Source organism: Girardinichthys multiradiatus, chromosome 2, assembly GCF_021462225.1.
Source record: "Girardinichthys multiradiatus isolate DD_20200921_A chromosome 2, DD_fGirMul_XY1, whole genome shotgun sequence".
NCBI classification, from domain to species: Eukaryota; Metazoa; Chordata; class Actinopteri; order Cyprinodontiformes; family Goodeidae; genus Girardinichthys; species Girardinichthys multiradiatus.
The window spans coordinates 13132511-13159414 of record NC_061795.1 but is presented as its reverse complement, the minus strand read 5'-3'; the positions used below and the strand labels follow the sequence as shown (position 1 = coordinate 13159414).

The 26904-nt window shown below is 40.8% G+C and overlaps 1 protein-coding gene across 4 annotated transcripts in view; it reads left to right on the top strand.

Annotated features, from left to right (window-relative positions):
* Positions 1–26904, top strand: part of tdrd12 (tudor domain containing 12) — a 140802-nt gene that overhangs the window by 88153 nt on the left and 25745 nt on the right. For all 4 annotated transcript variants that reach the window (XM_047383589.1, XM_047383579.1, XM_047383569.1 and 1 more), the window contains exons 22-30: positions 3934–4051; positions 4186–4325; positions 6690–6907; positions 8981–9062; positions 9212–9393; positions 11616–11823; positions 12116–12208; positions 15960–16132; positions 16235–16447. In XM_047383589.1, the coding sequence (XP_047239545.1) occupies positions 3934–4051; positions 4186–4325; positions 6690–6907; positions 8981–9062; positions 9212–9393; positions 11616–11823; positions 12116–12208; positions 15960–16132; positions 16235–16447 (1427 nt within the window). The remainder of the gene's footprint in view (positions 1–3933; positions 4052–4185; positions 4326–6689; positions 6908–8980; positions 9063–9211; positions 9394–11615; positions 11824–12115; positions 12209–15959; positions 16133–16234; positions 16448–26904) is intronic.

The following is a 26904-nucleotide window of genomic DNA, read 5'->3' as shown; positions in this document are numbered from 1 at the left end:
CCATTTGAAAATCTTTGAAGGAAGCTGAAAGTCTGTATTACCCAGCGACGGTGCCGAAACCTGAAGGATTTGGAGAATATCTATATGGAGGAGTGTCCAAAAATCCCTGCTGCAGTTTTGCAAACCTCACTGCAGCAGCGTGCAAACCTACAGGAAACATTGCATATCTGTAATTGCAAACATATGTTTCTTTACCTAATATTTTGTTTTTATGATGTATCAAATACTGGGGTTCACCACGGTAAACGAGAGAGTGGCCTCCCTCCACCTATGGGTGTGGGGACGGGTTCTGACTGTTGTTTGTGCTAATGCACTAAACAGCAGTTCAGACTACCCACCCTTTTTGCAGTCCTTGGAGGGGGTGTTGAAGAGCGCCCCTCCGGGGACTCCCTTGTTCTGTTGGTGGACTTCTACGCTCACGTTGGCAATGACCGTGAGACCTGGAGGGGTGTGGTTGGGAGGAATGGCCCTCCCATTCTGAACCCGAGTGGTGTTTTGTTATTGGACTTCTGTGCTCATCGTGGATTGTCCATAACTAACACCATGTTCAAGCATACGGGTGTCCATATGTGCGCTTGGCAACTGGACACCCTAGGACGCAGTTCGATGATCGACTTTGTTGTCATATCATCTGATCTGCAGCCGCATGTCTTGGACACTTGGGTGAAGAGGGTAGTGGAGCTTTTCACTGACCACTACCTGGTGGTGAGCTGGGTCCAATGATGGGGGAGGATATGCCGGTCAGACCTGGCAGACCTAAGCGAATCTTGAGGGTCTGCTTTGAACGCCTGGCAGAGTCTCCCGTGAAGGAGTCCTATCGGGTCTTTTTGGCCATTAGGACTTGGTCCGCATTGCTGGCAGCAAGTCGGACTCGTTTCCGGTGAGGGTTGGACTCCGCCAAGGTGCCCTTTGTCACTGATTCTGTTCATAACTTTTATGGACAGAATTTCTAGATGCAGCCTAGGTTTTGAGGGGATCCGTTTTCGTAGTCTTAGGATTGCGTCTCTGCTTTTTGTGCATGATGTGGTCCTATTGGCTTCATCAGCTCGTGATCTACAGCTCTCACTGGAGTAGTTCGCAGCCGAGTGTGAAGCGGCCGGGATGAGAATCAGTGCCTCCACATCCGAGGCCATGGTTTTGAGCTGTAAAAGGGTCGGGGGACAGGTCCTGCCTCAAGTGGAGGAGTTCAGGTATCTTGGGGTCTTGTTCACGAATTAGGGAAAAATGGAGCGGGAGATTGATAGACGGATTGGTCCTGGGTCAGCAGTGATCCGGGCACTGTACTAGTCTGTCGTGGTGAAGAGTGGGCTGAGTCAAAAATCAAAGCTCTCAATTTATCGGTCAATCTACGTTCTTACCCTCATCTATGGTCATGAGCTTTGGGTCATGACCGAAAGAACGAGATCACGGATTCAAGTGGCCGAAATGAGTTTCCTCCGCAGGGTATCTGGGGTCTCCCTTAGAGATAGGGTGAGAAGCTTGGCCATCCGGGAGGGACTCAGAGTAGAGCCGCTGCTTCTCCACGTTGAGAGGAGCCAGTTGAGGTGTTTCGAGCATCTGGTTAGGATGCCTCCTGGACGCCTCTCTGGTGAGGTGTTCTGGGCACTTCCCACTGGGAGGAGGCCCAGAGGAAGACCCAGGACACGATGGAGGGACTATGTTTTTTGGCTGGCCTGGGAACACCTTGGGATTCCCCCGGACAAACTGGCCCAAGTGGCTGGGGAGAGGGAAGTCTGGGTCTCTCTGCTTAGGCTGCTGCCCCCGCAACCCAACCCTGGATAAGCAGAAGAGGACGGACGGACGGAAATTTTCTGGATTTTTGTTTCAGATTCTGTCACAGTTAAAGAGTACTTATGATAAAAATGAAAGACTTCTACATGCTTTGCAAGTGGGAAAACCAGCAAAATCAGTAGTGTATCAAATACTACCCACTGTATAGCTCCTTTTGCTAACAGCGTATTTATTTATTAGTATTATATTTATATAACACTCAAACAAATATTAGAAACAACTGCTTTGAAAAATATTCTACACAGACAAATGGGGCTTTTAGTGCAACTATTGTTAAAGTTACAGAAATGTGGCTTGGTAGACTGAGAGGGGAAAACACAGATTTCTTGGGACTGGGATTCCGACAAACGGTAACAAAAAACCTTTTAGGCTGCAATTGCTGAAATCTAGTGGACATGTCTCCCTGCTCCTGAGACCCCTGAGTTTCTAGTCCCCCAACTAGTAGGACTGTGTCTTCTTCTTCCGGGACTTCGAGTCCTCACTTTTTTCATCTGGGGATGATGCAGCGCAGTGGTTGCTTAAGCTTTGTAGATTGTCTCCAGCTGAGCAGCGAAGAAGCGACAGTGCTTGGGTGGAAGGGATGTTGGACCACTTACACCATGTTTACAGATACTGTCCATAGCCTGGACTCATCATCATCATCCGACAAACCATGAACATCTATGCCAATATCCAGCCACGCCCTGGTCTCCATGGAGGGTTCCAGTCTAAGTTGAGACCAAGCATCTTTATTGTCAACTAACCAAGTGATTCACAACCCCCCACCCTCCCCCCACAGTGAGCACAAGGGGGTTTTAGAACCTTGTCTTGTCTGGGGTTGTGAAATGATTTTGTTTTCATTTATAAATATACAAATAAATATAATAAAATCACCAAAACAAGTTCATTTGAATAATTAAAACTCTGTATAACTCAGTTTTTTAGAAAAAACAATTAGAGGTTACCATCAGAACTACACTTGCAAGTGGCACTGTAAAAGGCACCTGTGCTGGCTACAATCACACTCGCACTCTTTGGTGCTGAAAAAAGTCTAGTTGGCTCAGTATGAATTTGTATATATTAAACATGTCTAGGAAACATAAAAGTAACATGGACTTACCCTCATCAAAAAAGAAAACAAGATAAGAACTTGACAGTTACCTTGACTTTGGATTTATTACAGCACAGGACATTTCTTAGCCCGAGTGTGAAATTTGTGGTGAGAAATTAGCCAATGACAACATGAACCCAAAAAAACTTAAATGAAACCAAGAGACTAAATGCCACGAAACTATTGGTAAAAGTTGGGAATACTTTGAGGGGACAAAAGAAACATCTTTGAGTTTTCGCTTTTAATTGCCAAGGCTAAAAAGTTGCACAATATCGGAGAGGAGCTTATCAAACCCGCCTGCGTAAAATTTTCGGGCACACATCAATAAAGTGAAAGTCTGCCCTGCTCTCTAACAACACTGTCAAAGACAACCGATAAAGTGGCAGAAAGTTACCAAAACTAGCTTAATAATAAGAAAATGAATGCTCCCTTTGCCAATCAGTTGGATGAAACAACAGTCAGACGAGTCAATGCTAATTGTTTATGTGCGGTTTGTTGACAGTGGTGATATAAATGTATCAACAACGACTCACAGTCATATTTATGGCTGTGGACTATTATTTTATATCTACCAACCTGACCTACAAAAACCTGGTTGCATGTTGCACTGACAGGGCTGCAGCAATGATGGGCAAAAACAATGGCTTTAACCGCCGCTTGAAATAAAAAGCCCCAGGGTGTTTGATTTTCACTGTATGCTCGATCGCCAAGCTTGGCAGGAAGAACTTTCAGAGGACCTCAGTTCCACAACTTACCTGATTGTTCATGATATGAGATTGAAGCAGAATTACGTCTTGTAATTTTTAAGAAGTTTCTGTTTAAATTTCTTTCATAAAGTAGGCCATTGATCAAACATTTTGAAACAGCTCCTTCCAGATAAAACAAATTACATACCCATCACTTGTCTGCATGTGTACCAAGAATAACCCTAAACTTTGAAGAACTAAGTGCTGAAATATACTTAATAATTGGCATATGTAAACATTTTAAAACAATAAATATGAATACTTTTCATGTAATATGAACAAAAACTGCATTCTTTTGTCTTGCAGGCTGTCAGGAACAAATCAGCATTCTGTCTCAAGACCCATGAGGGATTACTGGACAAACTTGACTTTGTCATCCAGCAGTGGAAGAAAAACATTGGTCCTGGCACTCATGTTATTCTAGGTAAATTTATTGTATGATTTGTTGCACCTGTCATAGAGGATTACAGAGGCATTTTCAGTAATTCACCAAAAAATTTACAGAAATAAAAAATTGCTGGTGTCGCTTCCATAATTTGTTTTTTCTGCATCCTTTAGTGAGCACCAGTGAGTGTTTGAAGTTCCTTGGCATCAGAGATGCAACTTGTGTTGTCCACTATGGATTTCCATCTTCTCCCAAACAGTTTGGCAGCAGACTCTTCTGCATGGCTAAGAACTTCAGAAACCTATCTGAACAAGTAGGCTAACCTTTTAGCTGGACAGACTTTTTTCTCTTCATAACTTCATAAGAAACATATACATCAACTTATTCATGTAAATTCATAATTTAAAGAGCCACACATGAGACCAAAAGGAATACAGACATGAATGTGAAAGCTCTGTGGCCTTGCTGTTCAAACCCGATATTAACATCCATCCTGGGTGGTTTAGACGTATGTTGACAGCTTTAACTATGACTTTTCACAATGGGTATAAATATCTGGCCTGAATGATCAGGTCTCAGTTGCTCTTTTTACATACAAATACACAGCCAGGTCATACAGTGGGCTGTCAACATCAGGTCTACTTATATTTTTGTAAGCTCACATCCACTATATTATTAAAGAAATATTTATATGGTTGTGATGAACCTAGTTCATATTTCTGTGCTGTTAAAGAGGCTACAAATCTGTTAATAAGAGCTTAATTATGTAGCTTAAAAGGCAATTTAGTGGGAGTGAAATGGAAAAAAATAAAATATGACTTCAAAGTCCAGTTTTAGCACGAAAAATACATTTCAAAATCTAAAACAGCAAGGGGCTGAACCTAACAATTATTTTAGTTATCAACTATCCTTTCTATTATTTTTGCAATTTATTAAAGTATCAGAAAAAAAGGAACATTCTGCAGATTTTTCATTTACCACTTAAGCTTATTTAAGAGTAATGGAAATATATGAAAGACAAAATGCAATTTAACAAATAATTGGATTTTATTTTAAAAAATCAACCTTTTACTGCTTAAAATGCAATAACATAGCATGTATTAAGTGTACACATGAACATTTGTTGCAAATGATGCATCTGAAGCTAAAACAAAAAGCATAATGTAATCCACATAAAATAGAACCATTGTTTTGTACTTAGGTGCCAAGTTATACTTTTCTTGTTTTTTTTAGTGAGGACATGAATATATATCTGATTTAGAAGGACATACCAGCATTTTTATCCTAAAGGTTGGAAGAAAACTGTGCAATTAACTGCAAACGGAGTAGGGATGAAAGGCAGAGTAATAGCAATATTGATGTCAAGATTTGATATTTAAGGGATTTATGACATTCAGTGTTATGTAGTGTAGTTGTATTTTTTGTGACTGATTGTTCAGCTGGCAGTGCAGCTCCTTTTTGAGCTAGATGATCTAGAGGGAGCCTTGCAGTCAAAGTCTGAGGCACAGTGAGGAGTTGGAAGATGATGTGGTGGATCAATCATTTGTCTCAGAAAAGGAGAAACAAGGTAGGGCATGAAGAGGAAGATGAGGTTCTGGCAGGCTTGAAGACTGCTACCCTGAGATCCAAGCAGAGGAATGGGCAATGCGGTGCAGTTCTCCCAATCTCCTGGTTTTCACTGGGTCAGGCTGCAGAGCCATGCCTCTGCTGTGAGCCCTTTTAAACAAGAGTTGTTGTACATATTTATGATTTTCACAGTGGAAAAATAAGTTTATTTCTGTCTCTGTGTTTATGCTTTTGTTTGACTTGTTTCTAAATAACGCTCCATAATGCAGATGCCCTGGAAATAATAACCATTACATCTGTTATGTAATGGTTCCTTGTGTATGTCATGTCTTCATAGACACTCAATGCGCATATATTTTCTTTTATTATCATTGTTAGGTAGTCATTTTTGTCTCCTTTGTGTAGAATGGTGCTTGTTAGGTGAAGGTTTTGGACCAGAATAGTAGTATATCAGGGCTATATGGCTTCAATAAATGTTCACATATATATTTGTGTTTATTTCGTGCAAGAGTGATTTATCTGTCAAAATAAGGTCAAAGTTCCCCCACCTTCAGTGAAGTGGTTGAATAAACAGTGACATTTATTGTTTTTGGTTAATAATGATAAATTATTAATGATAATTAACTAATTGTAATTATTAAGGGCTTGGAGCTTGTAATCACAACACCAGAAGGACATATTTGATTTCTATTCGTAAGTAATGATTTTTGGTTAAGAAATTATTTTTCTGAATTATGAGTTTTAATTATAATGTTTGATAAATGTTAATAATCATAATCCTTACATTTGAAAATGAATTTTTGGTTTTCATTAGCTTTGAGGCATAATTAACAAAACGCTTGAAATAGATAAATCTGTGTGGAAAGAATCTACAACTGCTTCGTCTATTCTATTTTATCGATTTTGCCTTATGGCTATTTTTATTTATGGAGATGCACTTGAACTGTCTCTGCTGTAAGAAATGATTGTAGAGCAAAAAAGTTGGGTACACAATATTAGGTATTGTTTCTTATGAAGGACAATGTGATCAGAAATTTAGATGAATATTGGTGCTTGCAGAAATATACAAAACCTGATTTTGTTTTCCGTTCCTTTCATGGTTTCCCCTCAGGATCAAACAGATGGTTGTTCTCTGGTCACCAGGTCAGTGCTACTGATCTCAGAAGAAAATGCTCGCCATGTTGTGGGAATTCTCCGTTACCTGGAACGAACTGATGCACCACTCCCTCCTGTGCTACTGACTTTTGCTGAGGGTGTACATGTGGCCCGTGAAGACCTGAAGACCAATCGACCTTTCTGTAGCTATCTGAAGAGCTTTGGAATGTGCAGGTATGTTTATTCAGTTAAGATAAAAAATATTCATTTATCTCCAAAAGGGAAATCAGTGATGTGTTGTTAGAATTTCTTTAAAGAGTCATTGATTATTAAAGCTGTAAGCAGGTAGGATCTATCTTAGGGGTTGGCAAACTTCATTACCAAAATAGCCATTTTTTCCACCAAAGAAAAATAGTCTAGAGCCACAAAAGAAAACACAGTCAATGAACTTGTAAATTTTGATTATTTTATTATTATTTAACAAAGAAGTGCAGTGTGCATGTGTAGTCCTACTTAAAAATAAATGAAACACTTAACTACGCAGGCCCTTTTAAGCCCTCCTCGCATTTGTATAAAATTAAAATCAAACGTTGCCCACTTTTATATAAAAAAACATAGTAGCAGCTTTGATGTTTTAAGAAAGTAAACGTAAAGTTAGAAAAAAAAAATTTGACAAGTCCATTCCAGAATGCTCTCATCCTCTTCGTGTTTCTTTCTCGGCAAGCAATCAAGCAAAGCATCGGAGCATCATGGTTCTCACCAGGATTTTTTTTTTTATGTGTGTGGGTGCTTAAGAAAAACGAATATTAAGCTATTAAAAACTATTATATTTTAAGGTGTTTGGAAGGGTTACCTTGCAGCTTATAGCATTATTGTGTATGTTTTAGCAATTAATTCACCTGTTGCACACAACTTTAACAGTTAAGTGCAAAGGCAGCACACAGTCAGAGATAAATATCCATACTGGATTGATGCCAGACCTCTGTTTCTTCTGCTTGTTAAGCCCTCCAACAACAGAAATGAAGCCCTTGTCTATGACTGATGCAGTGCTAGTACTGGTTGCAGGCCCGTCATTTTGCTTCTTTTTTTTTTTTTTTGTGGAATGATCATCACCCAATTTGTGCTTAGCAGCTATTGGGAAGAACGGCGACATAAAAACCACCCGTAGAAATTTTTTTTATTGTTTGCTAATTTCTTGCCACATTTCAAGCACACTAGTAAGCCAGCATCATTGGCAGTGAAGGCAACGGAATCTGTCCATGTAGAACGTTTTTTCTTCTGAGATTTTTCTTTTTTGGGATGTATTCATTGTTAGCTTTGGTTAATGTGTTACCTCAAACATCAACATAACTATGCATCAAAATAATAATAATAATAAATGCAGCTCTGGAGCCAACCGCTGATCTATCTGAAATGTACTCTGTTGCTGTGGAGTCAAGAAGCCTCCTACTTATGACATTCATTATTGTCTTATGAAGAGGATGCTGACAGGGTTGTCATTATGATTTTTATGAAGCATGGTTCATCAGCTCTGGAGACACCAGAGCGTTTTCCAGCCAGCTTGTGTACCCGTTTTAAGTCACTGGCTTCCCCAGCAGGTGACTGCAGAGGAGATTGCAGTCTCCACAACAGACTTAAAAAAGATATGCAACATTTTGTTGTAAACATCCAGGGATCTAGGCTTGCTCAATGAGTAGTCTTCTATAACTTTCTTTTATTGGTTGAATAATCAAACATTTTGATATTAAGCTCTCTGTTAAAGAACAGTAAGTTGTGGAAAAAGTACATTAAACAGTGGGACGTGTGCATTCAAAGTTTAGAGAAGGTCGCATTAAGTTCACCTGTAAAGGTTATATTGCGTTCTAGATTTATCCTGAAATTTAATTCGATAGCCAAATATTTTTCAAACTTTTAGTGATTAGTGTATATAGTAAAGAGAATGAGCCCATGTACTGAACCTTGTGGTACTCCACAAGTAAACCCTACTGTGAAAATTTACCATTTTATCCCAAATGTCAAACTTAGTGCACCTTCTGAAATGTCTGAATGAAACAATTTTGCTCTAAGCATTGTTTTGAGCTCAGACACTGGTGAAATGTCATTCGTTTTATTTTCCAGCAACAAAGAGCTAAAGCAGTTGACCAAAGAAATCAAGACTATGGCAGTAGTCCAACAAAAATGCACTTTTGTTTGGTTTAAATCCTGTGTAATTCTGATTTAGTTATTAAAAACATAATTTCAACCAATGAAAAGGCACCAGTAAATAGCCACATATAAATTCTCTGTGACCCCCTCTTCCCCTTGCAGGGACAGAAGTGTGTGTCCTGATCGGCACAGGTTCAACCCTCAGTTGGATCAGTCAGCATTCCCTGCCGCTGGAGTCATTGAAGTGAGAATGTTTGTTTTTTGTCATGCTGTTTTTGCACAGAACATCTCGAGTTATACTAAAGTAGTAATACCATTGGATGGATAGAAACATCAAATGAATTAATGGATGATTAAAATGTTTTGTTAAATTTCCCTTTGGTTTGTTCGTAGGTTTTGCCTCTCTACATTAAGACGGCATCTGTCTATTATGGTCGCTTGGTCAGACAGAATCACGAAGAATTTGAATCAATGGCCTCTGAGATGTTCTCTTATTATGCTGACAAGAAACCTGGAGCCAAGGAGCTGCTGGAAGGAGCTTTATATGCGGTGCAAGAGGAGGGGATCTTCCACAGGTTTGTGATGGCGTCTTAGTTTTGGGAGTAAACATAGTAAAACATCTTTGCATTTCTCTCAAGTGTTCTTTTCCATGAAAAGCATTAAACTAGTTTCTTACTGAGGTTTAAAATAATTCTTCTTCATTAATTTAAAGACTTTCATTTAAAATGACAAGTTTTTACAAGGTTTACACTGATTTTAGTTTGACTGGCTTGATTTTGACTGGTCGCTTCAACAATAAATAATTGTAAATTATCAAAAAAACTTTCAGGTCAGTGGTCAGGTAGTACAGTTAAACCCAGAGATTTCAATTTAACATTATTTTTATTTAAGCAAGATGTTTGGAAAAGGAAATTACACAGGTGTTTCCAAAAAGTTACGGCCATTTACAAAGGGGGATTGTTTTGAATTTACATTTTAATAAAATTGGCATGTCAAAAATTATTTATGCCCTTCTTAGTAATAAATGGCAAACCCTTATTTGGCATTATAGCAATTAAACCCTTCTTATAATAGCTAAAAGGCTTTTTGCATATTTCAATTGGTATGTGGTTATATATATATATATACACTGCTCAAAAAAATAAAGGGAACACTCAAATAACACATACTAGATCTGAATGAATGAAATATTCTCATTGAATACTTTGTTCTGTACAAAGTTGAATGTGCTGACAACAAAATCACACAAAAATCATCAATGGAAATCAAATTTATTAACTAATGGAGGCCTGGATTTGGAGTCACACACAAAATTAAAGTGGAAAAACACACTACAGGCTGATCCAACTTTGATGTAATGTCCTTAAAACAAATCAAAATGAGGCTCAGTATTGTGTGTGGCCTCCACGTGTCTGTATGACCTCCCTACAGCGCCTGGCCATGCTCCTGATGAGATGGAGGATGGTCTCCTGAGGGATCTCCTCCCAAACCTGGACTAAAGCATCCACCAACTCCTGGGTAGTCGTTGGTGCAACGTGACATTGGTGGATGGAGCGAGACATGATGTCCCAGATGTGCTCAATCGGATTCAGGTCTGGGGAACGGGTGGGCCAGTCCATAGCTTCAATGTCTTCATCTTGCAGGAACTGCTGACACACTCCAGCCAGATGAGGTCTAGCATTGTCCTGCATTAGGAGGAACCCAGGGCCAACCGCACCAGGATATGGTCTCACAAGGGGTCTGAGGATCTCATCTCGGTACCTAATGGCAGTCAGGCTACCTCTGGCGAGCACATGGAGAGCCATGCGGACCTCCAAAGAAATGCCACACCACACCATTACTGACCCACTGCCAAACTGGTCATGCTGAAGGATGTTGCAGGCAGCAGATCACTCTCCACGGTGTCTCCAGACTCTGTCACGTCTGTCACATGTGCTCAGTGTGAACCTGCTATCATCTGTGAAGAGCACAGGGCGCCAGTGGCGACTTTGCCAATCCTGGTGTTCTCTGGCAAATGCCAAGTGTCCTGCACGGTGTTGGGCTGTGAGCACAACCCCCATTTGTGGACGTCGGGCCCTCATACCATCCTCATGGAGTCGGTTTCTAACCGTTTGTGCAGACACATGCACATTTGTGGCCTGCTGGAGGTCATTTTGCAGGGCTCTGGCAGTGCTCCTCCTGTTCCTCCTTGCACAAAGGTGGAGGTAGCGGTCCTGCTGCTGGGTTGTTGTCCTCCTACGGCCTCCTTCACGTCTCCTAGTGTACTGGTCTGTCTCCTGGTAGCGCCTCCAGGCTCTGGACACTACGCTGACAGACACAGCAAACCTTCTCACCACATTTTGCATTGTTGTGCCATCCTGGATGAGCTGCACTACCTGAGCCACTTGTGTGGGTTGTAGAGTCCGTCTCATGCTACCACGAGGGTGAAAGCACCACCAACATTCAAAAGTGACCAAAACATCAGCCTGAAAGCATAGGTACTGAGAAGTGGTCTATGGTCCCCACCTGCAGAACCACTCCTTTATTGAGTGTCTTGATAATCGCCAAAGATTTCCCCCTGTTGTCTATTCCATTTGATCAACAGCGTGAGATATTGATTGTTAATCAGTGTTACTTCCTAAGTGGACAGTTTGATTTCACAGAAGTTTGATTCACTTGGAGTTATATTGTGTACAAGTGTTACCTTTATTTTTTTGAGCAGTGTATATATATATATATATATATATATGTCTGTATGCATGTATGTGTGTGTGTGTATATATATATGAATGTGATGTTACTGTGTTCTTCCTGGCAGGGTTAAGATCCTTTCGTTACCTGACCGTGGTGAGAGCCTGTTTTACAATGTCTTGGTTCAGTTCATTGATATTGGAAAGGAGGTTGACGTCAAATCCCATCAGATCCTTGAACTACCAGAACAGTTTCATTCTCTACCTTACCAAGCCATTGAGATGGTGGTCTGCCGGGTGAAGCCAGTTGATGCTGAGATTGAGTGGCATCCAAAGGTCTGTCTGCTTCCTCACATTGCATTGATGCTTCATCACAAAAAAAAGAAAGACAAAAAACAATAAAGGACGTCTGCATGTGAATTGTAGCACCAGAATGAGGTTCTTGGGTCTTCAGTAGAGCTTGATTTGCTCAGCTTTATTTTTAAACATTCATTGACTTAAATAGTTAATACATTTGTAGACAACATCCTCAAACAATTTAATACTAGAATATCGATGAGGTTGCTGAGATGTCTACAAAGAAAGCTCATCTAATGTTCAAGTAATTGTTTATGTTTTTTCCTGGTAGGTCACAAGAGCTATCAGCCAGAAGATCCGAGGTCTGCAGCATCGAGCCAGAGTTGTCCTGGGCCTAGGAAACACAGTTTTTGTCGATCCTATGGTAGCTGTCTTTATTTAATCATGTCATCCCATCTGGGTTACTTCTATTGACAAATTGTTCTACTCACAGTTGATGATTTCCAGAAAAAGATCAGGGTGTATAATAAACTAGAACTGCACAATATGTCATTGCGGGAGCAGTGTGTGTAAATTGTAAAGACAAAGGGCTGCTCAGGTCCTATATATTCAGTTCCCACGCTCCTCACCTCGCTGAGAATAACTTTCTAAATGAATTTCCAAACTTTGGACAGACCTGTTACCATTTAATCTTGTGATGGTGATGGTGAAGCGTTTAAAGGAGGGGGAACCTCACACAGCTCCAGAGACTTTATAAAAGATATGAGTGAAGATGAGGGTTAGTTGGTCAGCAAAGATTTTCAGGCAGATATGGGAGACACCATCAGGACCCAAAGCTTTCTACGTATTAAGATGCTGAAAGACACTATTAATAGGGTTTCCCTTTTCAGACGCTGGACGACCCTATGAATAGCTTCTTCTTTGATCTTTAGTGCAGGCAGGGGGAGAGAGGGGTGGTTGTAGAGTTATTTGTGGGAGATGCAGGTAGAGCCTTTGTGTGAGTGAAATGTGAAAAGCAGGTAATCAAACCCACAGAAGAAACAGTTCGGATTCTCAGCCAGGCGGGTGTCACCTCAACATTGGGGGTAGGACTCCCAAAGTTAATTGTCTGCAAACTTTGTCACACTGCAGTACTGTTGTTAGCTGTGAGGCTGCTTTTTATTGTCTCGCTGTCGGATTTTTTTGCTAGATTTTGCTCTTTTGTCAGTTTGTTTCTTGCTGGGTTTTACAGTACCTGGAATCCACTGAGGTTTACATCATCGTTGGTCTGACGCAGCTGCCTGAGATGTGTAAAAAACCATGGCTTATTGTTGTTAAGAGTGCAAAAGTGTAAGCACTACAAGCAAAAAGAGCAGGTCAGAAGTTGTGGCAGAGAGCTGTGGGGAACGAACTTCAGTTTTAAAGATCAGTTCCCAAAGGAGTTCCTTTGGGAAGTTTTATTCACAGTCAGGAAGAAATATATCACCGAAGGCACCAGAGATACATTGGCTATAGATATACTCTTTGTTAATGCTCAGTTGTTCAGGGACTGGGAGATCACTCCGTGGCTTTATTAGAAGCAACAGCAAGTTAGTCTAAAACACGTAACACTGGTTAGGTACGAGGTTAGACAACTGGCAAATGTAATCTAATGTAAAGCACAGCTCAGCATGATGTTTACATTGTTTTGATGTGGGCAGGGCCAAGGCTTTATCCAGAGATTTATGATAAGTAAACGGGCATGTAGATTTATTATAATAAAAATATCTATGCATTACCAAAAGATGTATTGTCAGTATATATGCCCCAAATTATGATGACATTGGATTGCTCACTTTTGTTGGGGGCCATCTCAGCTTTGGTCTAAATGAAGAATTAGACAGGCTGAGCACAACACGGACTCAGCGCAATTGACAATCAATAAATATAGTTAAACAGTACATGAGTGATTACGGACTTTGCGATGCATGGCAATCTCTTCATCCTAATCACAGAGAATATACTTTCTTCTCACATGTCCGTCACTCTTACTCTCATCTGGATTATTTCTTAGTCAGCAGCTCGTTGTTGGCTGACATTTCAGACACTGAGATACACCCTATAGCTGTAAGCGATCATGTCCCTGACTCCTTAACTCTAGTAAATAAGAAAGAAAACCCACAAAGCAATCAGTGCTTAAGGATTAAGAAGAGTGGACTTCATATTTGGAGTTTAATGACCTCCCGGGGGACATCAACATCTGTTCTCTGGGAGGCAGGGAAAGCAGTAATGAGAGGTAAAATAATCTCATTCTCATCACATAAGAAGTTCAGGAATTAGAAGACACCATTAAACTGTAAGAAGCTTCCCAGAAGGAAGAAATGTGGAAATCCAAGAAGCTCTCACACGCATGCCCATAATTGGCTCCAATATTCCAAAGAATGATGCTGGAAACTGAAGAAAATGGCATACTTCCACCAAATATAAATTCTGCCAACATCACTCTTGTTAAAACCAGGAAAAGACCCAGTACTTCCTACCAGCTCCCATCCCATATCCCTTATTAACGTTGATCTCAAAATAGTCTTTAAAGCCCTCGCAGAAAGACTAGAAAGATAACTTCTCTCATAATACATCCTGACCAAACTGGTTTTATAAAAGGGAGGCATTCATCCACAAATTCACGCAGATTACTTTATGTAGACTATTCCTACGGTAAAAATATTGAGACTAATATATTATCTCTAGATGAAGAAAAAACATTTGATAGAGTTAACTGGAAATTCTTGTTTGCAACCTCGACTAAATTTGGTTTTTGAAACTCTTTCATAAACTGGTTAAAAATATTATACATTTCCCCAGCGGCACGTATCAGGACCAATAACCCAAATATCTTCCAGCTTCTATCTTCAGAGGGGCACCAGGCAGGGATGCCCACTTTCCCCCTCATTATTTGCTATTTTTATTGAACCACTAGCGGCAGCAATCAGGCAAACTAAAGATATTAAAGGCATAAAATGCATAAACATTGAACATAAAATCAATCTTTATGAGTGTGATGTATTACGTTTTCACCAACATTCACAAACATCTCTCTCTCAAGTAATTATATTGATGAATATATATATAAATTCTCAAGACTTTCAGATTATTCAATACATTTTAAAAAATGTACAGCCCTTTCAATTAATTGTTCCTTCCACAATTCCCTAAATACAGAACTACAGTCAGGGAATATTACATATTTGGGTATTAATGTTTCTCCTAGATTGGCAGATTTAACAAAACTAAACAACATCCCGTTTTTAAAAAAAGAGGAAGATGATCTTAATGATAAAACTGATAGTCTTACCAAAAATCAATTGCTTATTCTCAGTGATACCAAATAAACCATCATCTTACTGGTTTAGCTCTCTGGACTCCTCCATCACTAAATTTCGTTGGAAATATAAACCCCTGCGTATTAGCTTAAAAACATTACAAAAGACCAAAGATAAAGGAGGACTAGATCTGCCTAACTTTCATCATTACTTCTTAGCCAACAGGCTACAATACATCTCAAAATGGTTTAAACACAGTTTTCTATATGAACCCTGTCTAGACGTAGAACAGACATTATGCAATAATATTAAGATTTCAGATCTACCATTTATTAGCTGAAATATAAAACAACATGTATGCTTTAAAAGCCTCAATATCAGCAATATGGGCTCCTTTAATCTGCTCTATCACCTAGTCGAGGTGGGGCACCTTTGGCTTTGTTCTGTGGGGCGTTGTTACGGATTGGGGGGGTATGTCTGGGTTTGGGGCATTTGGGGTGTCCCTGGGCTGTGGTTGCTTGGGGGTCTAGCACCAGGGGCTGTGGCCCCCACCGGGGTGGGGCTTTGGTGGCTCTCAGGGACTGGGGTCGGGTTCCAGGGTTTTTCGGGTTCGAGCAGGGCCCTAGTTTGGGCTGGTGCTGGTGCAGTGGTGAGAGGGATCTGGTCCAACTATTTGGAATTATTAGTGGTTTTACTGGCTCTGACACATTTTTGCAGGGCTCTGATGGACACCGCTTTGTTGCCAACACCCACTGTTCTCTATTTTATTCATTTACAGATCAGAACACTCCACTAGGAGTGGACCTGCTGGCTCCCAAATTGTCCGATGTGCCCGATGTACAGTGATTATATGGGATCGAGTTATATATGAAAATTTCAATTTTCTTTTTCCACAAGGTGCGGGTTACTCAGATGCCGGGTACAAAAACTCTCATCAACGAGTACAATGTCCAGTCTGAGATCCTTAAGACAGGGATGGGAGTGAGCAACCCAGAGCATCTAGACTTCATGAGAGGATTGGGTCAAGATAGTGTAGTCAAGTGCTGCACATATGGAGGTCACACATCAAGGTAAGAAAAAGTTGTACTTTGAATCTAAGATGGTGGGCACAAGTCAAAGTTTACCAGCCACCTTCTTGATTAGATTAAGTACATTTGTGTTGTAATTTGCAGAATGATGGATAGTTCGCTGTCAGAGGAACACACACTGGCTATGGCTTTCAGAGTTGCTGAGGTCAAGAAAGTTGCTGCTTTAGATCCTTCTCATCAGCAGGCGCCAGCAGGACCTGAAGTCCCCCTGCTCTCAGTTCGCAATCAGAAATCCCATTTGGACAGTGACATTGACTTCAAACAGAAAAACGTGAATCTTGTTGAGAAGATTAAAAGGTAAGTATTTGTGTGGTTTTTTGCTGCCACATCTGCTTTCCATAATATAAAGTTTTGAGAGTGCTTGACTCAATATAATATCATACAGTCTTTTACCTACTGAGCTCAACAGATAAGCAGCATCTGCTTTTCATTACTTTAATTCCATCTTAGATATGCCATAACATTGCAGAGAAAAGTGATTTATTCAGAAATAAATCAGAGCTGAAAAAATAAGTTTGATAAGATTACAGATTGAAAATGTTCAAAATTTGTTCAAAATGTCTTTCATATTAGCCTTTTACGGTTTAAAGAAAAGGACAGGGCACTCCTGTTTCACTATAAAAAGTTAAAAACTTTATGAAAATATTGTAGTATATTCTACATTTTATAAATTAGGTTTATATAAATTGCAGGTTTTCTCTCTACAAACAAGTAATAAAAAATATTTAAGTAATTCTAATAAGTTATTGAGAAAACTGGGCTTCAACCATAGAGGGAAAATGCTGTGGTGTTAACAACAGCTTTGATAAAACCTATATGAAAAACATGAATCTCTGTAATGTGTGGTGAACCCTAAACCCATTAGGAAGAGAGTATTCCTTTTGTTCTTCTGTACATAATGTTTAACTCCAGGATCTATTGCTTTGTGATGGATGGGAGATTGCTGGCTCCTGTACAGGTCCTTCTCAAAATATTAGCATATTGTGATAAAGTTCATTATTTTCCATAATGTAATGATGAAAATTTAACATTCATATATTTTAGATTCATTGCACACTAACTGAAATATTTCAGGTCTTTTATTGTCTTAATACAGATGATTTTGGCATACAGCTCATGAAAACCCAAAATACCTATCTCACAAAATTAACATATTTCATCCGACCAATAAAAGAAAAGTGTTTTTAATACAACAAACGTCAACCTTCAAATAATCATGTACAGTTATGCACTCAATACTTGGTTGGGAATCCTTTTGCAGAAATGACTGCTTCAATGCGGCGTGGCATGGAGGCAATCGGCCTGTGGCACTGCTGAGGTCTTATGGAGGCCCGGGATGCTTCGATAGCGGCCTTTAGCTCATCCAGAGTGTTGGGTCTTGAGTCTCTCAATGTTCTCTTCACAATATCCCACAGATTCTCTATGGGGTTCAGGTCAGGAGAGTTGGCAGGCCAATTGAGCACAGTGATACCATGGTCAGTAAACCATTTACCAGTGGTTTTGGCACTGTGAGCAGGTGCCAGGTCGTGCTGAAAAATGAAATCTTCATCTCCATAAAGCTTTTCAGCAGATGGAAGCATGAAGTGCTCCAAAATCTCCTGATGGCTAGCTGCATTGACCCTGCCCTTGATAAAACACAGTGGACCAACACCAGCAGCTGACACGGCACCCCAGACCATCACTGACTGTGGGTACTTGACACTGGACTTCTGGCATTTTGGCATTTCCTTCTCCCCAGTCTTCCTCCAGACTCTGGCACCTTGATTTCCGAATGACATGCAGAATTTGCTTTCATCCGAAAAAAGTACTTTGGACCACTGAGCAACGGTCCAGTGCTGCTTCTCTGTAGCCCAGGTCAGGCGCTTCTGCCGCTATTTCTGGTTCAAAAGTGGCTTGACCTGGGGAATGCGGCACCTGTAGCCCATTTCCTGCATACGCCTGTGCACGGTGGCTCTGGATGTTTCTACTCCAGACTCAGTCCACTGCTTCCGCAGGTCCCCCAAGGTCTGGAATCGGCCCTTCTCCACAATCTTCCTCAGGGTCCGGTCACCTCTTCTCGTTGTGCAGCGTTTTCTGCCACACTTTTTCCTTCCCACAGACTTCCCACTGAGGTGCCTTGATACAGCACTCTGGGAACAGCCTTTTCGTTCAGAAATTTCTTTCTGTGTCTTACCCTCTTGCTTGAGGGTGTCAATAGTGGCCTTCTGGACAGCAGTCAGGTCAGCAGTCTTACCCATGATTGGGGTTTTGAGTGATGAACCAGGCTGGGAGTTTTAAAGGCCTCAGGAATCTTTTGCAGGTGTTTAGAGTTAACTCGTTGATTCAGATGATTAGGTTCATGGCTCGTTTAGAGACCCTTTTAATGATATGCTAATTTTGTGAGATAGGAATTTGGGGTTTTCATGAGCTGTATGCCAAAATCATCCGTATTAAGACAATAAAAGACCTGAAATATTTCAGTTAGTGTGCAATGAATCTAAAATATATGAATGTTAAATTTTCATCATGACATTATGGAAAATAATGAACTTTATCACAATATGCTAATATTTTGAGAAGGACCTGTATGTAATGCCACATACCACAACATTATTATCCCTGATCATTCTCCTGTCCCCTTCTCTTTCACACTTTGTAACTTTGCTAAAACACAAGGGAATTGGAAGTTTGCTGAACAGTTACTGAATGATTTTAAATTTTATCATTATATAAAAGGTCAGACCTCATTATTCATCGGTAAAAATGACACCACTGAAGCTTCACCTGCCTTACTCTGGGAAACATATAAAGCCTATATCTGGGGGTTTATATGATCATTTTAGGCCACACAGAATAAAAGAAATAAAGCAGGTCAGATAAACCTTGGAAAGCAGATATCCAATTTGGATGGTGAGAATACAAGGTACCCTCTTCTGATAAATACAATGTCATGTGTGTGTTAAGTTAGGACCCAAATGCAGAGCATAGTGGAGTAGATAAAAAATAATTAATATTAAACAAACGTACAACTTGGCCAGGAACACAGGCATGTGAGTAATATGAACAGGATGACAACAGGAGCAAGGGATCAGAAGACATGTACTCAGACATCAAGAGGGTAGCAAGCTGGGTAGTTTCCAGGAGGAACCAGTAGAGAACAATGAAAACCAGAGACCTTAAATACTAGGGGAAATGGAGAGTGGACCAATGAACTAGAAGAGGAACTAATCAGGAGAATGTGAGACAGCTGGTAACCAAGGGACTGCAGGGAACTGAGGGAGTGTGACAAATAAACATTGATTAGAAGGAATGCAGGGAGGTAACAAACACATCTCAGTGAACTGAAGCAAGTAAACAATGAGACTAAACTAAAGGACTTTAACAAGGGGAACCAGATCTATAGGGAAATGTAAACTAACATACATTTAAAACAGGAATCCAGGAAGTAACAAAAGCTGAACAGAAGGAATCTTATAACCCTGAATGAACAGAGAAGCGCCTGGCTGTGCAAAAAAAGTAAACAAACTCAAAAACTTAACACAGTTGGATCATGACATATAATGCTATATGCACATTGAAATATAAGCCTAATCTGATATTGTCCAGCAACATCAATAGAATGTTGTGTAAGACAATAGTACTTTGATGTTTTGTTTTTTTTTAAATATATTTTTTGGGCACTAGAGGCCTTTATTTTGATAGGAAGGAGGGGCAAAAAGAGGGAGAGACATTTGGCAAAGGTTGCCAGGTCCGGGACTCGAACCCGGCACAGCTGCTACGAGTACTATAGCCTCTATATGTGGTCGCGCTCTTAACCCCTACATCACCAGCGCTGCGCCAAGTACTTTGATGTTTGGGGATAAGCCACAAAGATTACTTGCAAGACAGTTAAAGAAGTTGGAGAATGATTTATTCTGCAAATGGGAATCTTTTCATGCCGCATAAAGACATTAAAGGGGACATATCATGCAAAATCCACTTTTTTAGCTGCATTGACCCTGCCCTTGATAAAACACAGTGGACCAACACCAGCAGCTGACACGGCACCCCAGACCATCACTGACTGTGTGTACTTGACACTGGACTTCTGGCATTTTGGCATTTCCTTCTCCCCAGTCTTCCTCCAGACTCTGGCACCTTGATTTCCGAATGACATGCAGAATTTGCTTTCATCCGAAAAAAGTACTTTGGACCACTGAGTCCAGTGCTGCTTCTCTGTAGCCCAGGTCAGGCGCTTCTGCCGCTGTTTCTGGTTCAAAAGTGGCTTGACCTGGGGAATGCGGCACCTGTAGCCCATTTCCTGCATACGCCTCTGCACGGTGGCTCTGGATGTTTCTACTCCAGACTCAGTCCACTGCTTCCGCAGGTTCTCCAAGGTCTGGAATCGGCCCTTCTCCACAATCTTCCTCAGGGTCCGGTCACCTCTTCTTGTTGTGCAGCGTTTTCTGCCACACTTTTTCCTTCCCACAGACTTCCCACTGAGGTGCCTTGATACAGCACTCTGGGAACAGCCTATTCGTTCAGAAATGTCTTTCTGTGTCTTACCCTCTTGCTTGAGGGTGTCAATAGTGGCCTTCTGGACAGCAGTCAGGTCGGCAGTCTTACCCATGATTGGGGTTTTGAGTGATGAACCAGGCTGGGAGTTTTAAAGGCCTCAGGAATATTTTGCAGGTGTTTAGAGTTAACTCGTTGATTCAGATGATTAGGTTCATAGCTTGTTTAGAGACCCTTTTAATGATATGCTAATTTTGTGAGATAGGAATTTTGGGTTTTCATGAGCTGTATGCCAAAATTATCCGTATTAAGACAATAAAAGACCTGAAATATTTCAGTTAGTGTGCAATGAATCTAAAATATATGAATGTTAAATTTTCATCATGACATTATGGAAAATAATTAACTTTATCACAATATGCTAATATTTTGAGAAGGACCTGTAATCTTGAAGAAGTTGTACGCTCGAGATCTGCAGAAAGTACCAGAAATTTGGCTATTTGGATTCGCAATTGAGACATACCAATAAAACTCTTAAGGTAGTTGGAAATTCACAACTCCCTGAACCACAACATGTATTGTTTTTTGTAAATCTGGCGCCCCAATGTGGCCTTGGCAACTTTTGCTAACTGGCTATAGACAAAACATCTCCTGGATGTTATATAAACACAACGCTCTTCCCCAGCGCTCCCCTACCAGCTGTGTGCTGACAGGACTATGCGGTCGATTGATAAAACTTCCACCTCTCTTCTCAAGGACAATGGCGCTTCTATTAGTGTTGACAGTCTAATTCTTGCAAACGCACTCAGACTCATACATTTGCACCCTCAAGATTCCATCGTACCTTTGCTAAATCTTTACTTTTGTGTGTGTTGCTTACCCCTGCTGAGGTTTTTTGTACTACTTCAGACCGTATTCTGCTAAGAATAGAGTCTGAAATATGATTTTTTTTTTTCCTCCTTACTTTACCTAAATGTGTGATTTCATTACTTTTCATGGATTTTCAGATTTCTCAGAAGGATTACCAGTGAAACCCAAATATTATTAGTATTTGAACATTTGGACTAAAGCTGTTTTTACTCCAATGACCATAGATTTTTAGAATTCGTAGAAGGATTTCATTACAACTATTTCAAACCAGTGAAAGCCGAACTTTATTAGTATTTGAAAGTTTGGACCTTTCTTCTAACACAGGATAAATTCCTTACCACAGAGGATTTAATGAGCTAATTACCTCTATTAGAAAGATTGGATTAGAACCAGCTCTTACCAGTAAACTCCCATGGATTATTAATGTCATTTGATTTGTTTTTCTGTGTTTGATTTTCTGTATCATTGTAATGTTTTTCCTCATGTACAGCACTTTGACGCCTTGTTGCTGAAAAGCGCTATGTAAATAAACTTGACTTGACTTGACTTGATAGCTCGAGATGGAGAAGCAACATGTCTATTTGGACTCAGCTACTGAGAAGAAGTGTATTTCAATATGATGCCGAATGTGTCAGCTTCAGCCACGGAAGCTAGCCGTGGCTAGACATTTAGCAGGATGGTTCTGGTCGGTGAGAACATCAGTTGTTGGAAAATCCAGATCACATACTCCAGGGCTTCACACACAGGCTCACAACAGCAGGACATATCCAGCCAACTTAGGTATGGGCCCAGGTCCAGCTTTCACATTTGACAGTTGAATGACAGGTCAGGTTCGTGCAAAAAGTCCTGGGAGATGCTGCCGTGTCACAACAAGACCCTTTGCTCATCTAATTAAGGAACCCAGTGTCACGAGGATGGCTTTCAGTCTTAGTTGCCTAAGTGTTTAGTTCCCTAAACACTTCCATTTGTTTGAGGACGACAACGATTTTTCTGTGGTTCAGTGTGCAGCTGCCACTCCGATGGGCCAGGATCACACATTGTTTCTCTACCTTTTCCTGTGTTCAGCTGAAAACTTCGGATGGCCGGCTTCTCCTGCTCAGGTGTTTGCTGGGTTTTATCTCCCAACAGAACTGACCATGGTCAAAAACTGCCTGTCAATGTTCCCAGTTTTTGTCTCAGTTTGTCTGTTTGGAACAAGTACCACCTATGGGCGTTACGTTGCTTGACTAGGCACAGTATATGGATCTGGAGAGCACCATCAAAGTTGAACTTGTTAATTATCTGCCCTCGGAGTTGTCTCTGGTAGCCTACTGGGCACCATCCTAGAATCATTTATGGAACGCTGGAGAAAATGTACTCAACCAAGCACAGCTTGTGCTCTGAGCTACCATGCTGTAAACTTATCAATCAACATGCCTGTCCGAACTCAGAGCTTAAATGCCACCTAAGAGCCATCTGCTCCCACCTAAATGAGGCCAGGATCACTGCAAAAAAGGAAGTGTGAATGCTGTAAGCTGAATTTTTTTAGCTGATAGCTGGCAGAAACAAGATGACGTTGACTGCAGATAATCTGCTGAAATGTAATGGATTAGAAGAAAACAGAAATGCTAAACTCCAGTTGAAATCTGGCAGAAAGTGGCCAAGGTTGACAGCAAAATATCAGCTGAAATCTGATAAATTAGTAGAAATAGCAGAAACATTGGCAAAGAAAAACTGTCATCTGATCTCTTTAAGCAGGAAGAGATTTTTGCCAGGTTCTGGTGGAGTTGGGACCTCGTTTAGATTAAGGTTTCCTCCTGGTTTTGTACAAGCTTCTGATAGATGTTTCTTCCTGGTTCTGATAGAGTTTGGACCTAGGTCTGATAGAGGTTGGCACCTGGTTCTGATAATAAATTGTACAAGGTTCTGATGGAGATTTTTTCCTGGTCCTGATAGAGTTTGGACCTGGTTCTGATAAAGAATTCAATTCAGTTTCAATTCAGATTTATTTATATAGCGCCAATTCACAACACGTCGTCTCAAGGCATTTCACAAAAGTCAGGTACATACATTACAATTAATCCTAACCATTGAACAGTGCAGTCAGATTCATTTATTTATTCAAATTGGATAAAAAGTTTTTCTAAGGAAACCCAGCAGATTGCATCCAGTCAGAGATTTGTAGCATTCACTCCTCCTGGATGAGCATGTAGAGACAGTGGACAGTCACTGGCGTTGACTTTGCAGCAGTCCCTCATACTGAGCATGCATGTAGTGACAGTGGAGAGGAAAAACTCCCTTTTAACAGGAAAAAACCTCCAGCAGAACCAGGCTCAGTGTGAGTGGCCATCTGCCACGACCGACTGGGGGTTTGAGAGAACAGAGCGGAGACACAAAAAGAATACAGAAGCCCTGATGCAGGAGTACTTTCTATGGGAAGGAAAAGTAAATGTTAGTGGATGTAGTTCCTTTAGTCGTTACATCTAGAAAGAAAGAACAGATAAACTTTGAGCCAGTTTTCAAGAATAAAGTCTGAAAGAGAGCACATATAATTAGTTACAGTAAAAGCTCAGTCAATTGCTATATCTATGAGAGAGAAAGGGTTAAACATTGAAAGACAGGGCCACGTGGATCATCTGTAGAAGGTGAGCATTAAGTTGTTGCCAGCAGAAGCTTGGACAATGCCCCTCTTCAGAAAGGTGTCACAGGTAGACAAAGAGTCAGGCCAGGTGTAGCTTCTAGGAAGAGAAAAGAGAGAACATAAAGTTAAAAACTGAAATAACAGCAAAAAATGCTAAATTGGAGAGTAGTGTGAAAATGTAGCGAAGAGGGTGAAAGTGGTCATTATGTCCTCCAGCAGCATAACTACAGAGATAGTTTCAGTTCAGTTTATTTATTTATATATCGCTTATTTACAACAATGTCGTCTCAAGGCACCCCACAAAGGGTCCGGAACGGCGGGGGCTGCCGAGGAGGCCAGACCAAACCACTGAGTGCCAGAGCCCGGCCACCCCAGAACGGGCCACGTGTAGGGGCACTAAGTAAAATAATAAACTGATAAAGTTTGTCCATCTAGAGCCCACTGATGGCCATTGTTATACTAAAAACCACAAGGATCGGGATACCTCTCTCTGTCAGACTGATTATAACCACCGAAAAAGACAAGGGGTCATACAGGTAGCAGAAATGGAGGGTGTGTTTGCACCTCAACCATAGCTGAGCCGGTTTAGGCTAAACCCGACTCCTCCTTAATCCATTCAACAGGGAGGGAGGAAGGCAGAGGTAAAGAATAAGTAAGATAGCCTAAGCCAGTCGAACTATAAACTTTATCTAAAAGGTAAGTTTTAAGCTTAGCCTTAAAAGTAGACAGGGTGTCTGCCTCACGGACCAAAACCAGGAGCTGGTTCCACAGGAGAGGAGCTCGATAACTAAAGGATCTGCCTCCCATTCTACTTCTAGAGACTCTAGGAACCACCAGTAAACCTGTAGTCTGAGAACGAAGTGCTCTGTTAGGAACATATGGAGCAATCAGATCTCTGATGTATGATGGAGCTAGATCATTAAGGGGTTTATACAGGTCCTTCTCAAAATATTAGCATATTGTGATAAAGTTCATTATTTTCCATAATGTAATGATGAAAATTTAACATTCATATATTTTAGATTCATTGCACACTAACTGAAATATTTCAGGTCTTTTATTGTCTTAATACGGATGATTGTGGCATACAGCTCATGAAAACCCAAAATTCCTATCTCACAAAATTAGCATATCATTAAAAGGGTCTCTAAACGAGCTATGAACCTAATCATCTGAATCAACGAGTTAACTCTAAACACCCGCAAAAGATTCCTGAGGCCTTTAAAACTCCCAGCCTGGTTCATCACTCAAAACCCCAATCATGGGTAAGACTGCCGACCTGACTGCTGTCCAGAAGGCCACTATTGACACACTCAAGCAAGAGGGTAAGACACAGAAAGACATTTCTGAACGAATAGGCTGTTCCCAGAGTGCTGTATTAAGGCACCTCAGTGGGAAGTCTGTGGGAAGGAAAAGGTGTGGCAGAAAACGCTGCACAACCAGAAGAGGTGACCGGACCCTGAGGAAAATTGTGGAGAAGGGCCGATTCCAGATCTTGGGGGACCTGCGGAAGCAGTGGACTGAGTCTGGAGTAGAAACATCCAGAGCCACCGTGCACAGGGGTGTGCAGGAAATGGGCTACAGGTGCCGCATTCCCCAGGTCAAGCCACTTTTGAACCAGAAACAGCGGCAGAAGCGCCTGACCTGGGCTACAGAGAAGCAGCACTGGACTGTTGCTCAGTGGTCCAAAGTACTTTTTTCGGATGAAAGCAAATTCTGCATGTCATTCGGAAATCAAGGTGCCAGAGTCTGGAGGAAGACTGGGGAGAAGGAAATGCCAAAATGCCAGAAGTCCAGTGTCAAGTACCCACAGTCAGTGATGGTCTGGGGTGCCGTGTCAGCTGCTGGTGTTGGTCCACTGTGTTTTATCAAGGGCAGGGTCAATGTAGCTAGCTATCAGGAGATTTTGGAGCACTTCATGCTTCCATCTGCTGAAAAGCTTTATGGAGATGAAGATTTCATTTTTCAGCACGACCTGGCACCTGCTCACAGTGCCAAAACCACTGGTAAATGGTTTACTGACCATGGTATCAATGTGCTCAATTGGCCTGCCAACTCTCCTGACCTGAACCCCATAGAGAATCTGTGGGATATTGTGAAGAGAACGTTGAGAGACTCAAGACCCAACACTCTGGATGAGCTAAAGGCCGCTATCGAAGCATCCTGGGCCTCCATAAGACCTCAGCAGTGCCACAGGCTGATTGCCTCCATGCCACGCCGCATTGAAGCAGTCATTTCTGCCAAAGGATTCCCGACCAAGTATTGAGTGCATAACTGTACATGATTATTTGAAGGTTGACGTTTTTTGTATTAAAAACACTTTTCTTTTATTGGTCGGATGAAATATGCTAATTTTGTGAGATAGGAATTTTGGGTTTTCATGAGCTGTATGCCAAAATCATCCGTATTAAGACAATAAAAGACCTGAAATATTTCAGTTAGTGTGCAATGAATCTAAAATATATGAATGTTAAATTTTCATCATGACATTATGGAACATAATGAACTTTATCACAATATGCTAATATTTTGAGAAGGACCTGTATGTGAGGAGAAGAATTTTAAATTCTGTTCTGATTTTAACAGGGAGCCAATGAAGGAAAGCTAAAATAGGAGAAATATGATCTATCTTTTTAATTTTCATCAGAACTCTTGCTGCAGCATTTTGAATCAGCTGAAGGCTTTTAACTGCATTTGTGGACATCCTGATAGTAAAGAATTACAATAGTCCAGCCTTGAAGTAACAAATGCATGGACTAGTTTTTCAGCGTCGTTCCTGAATAGGATATTT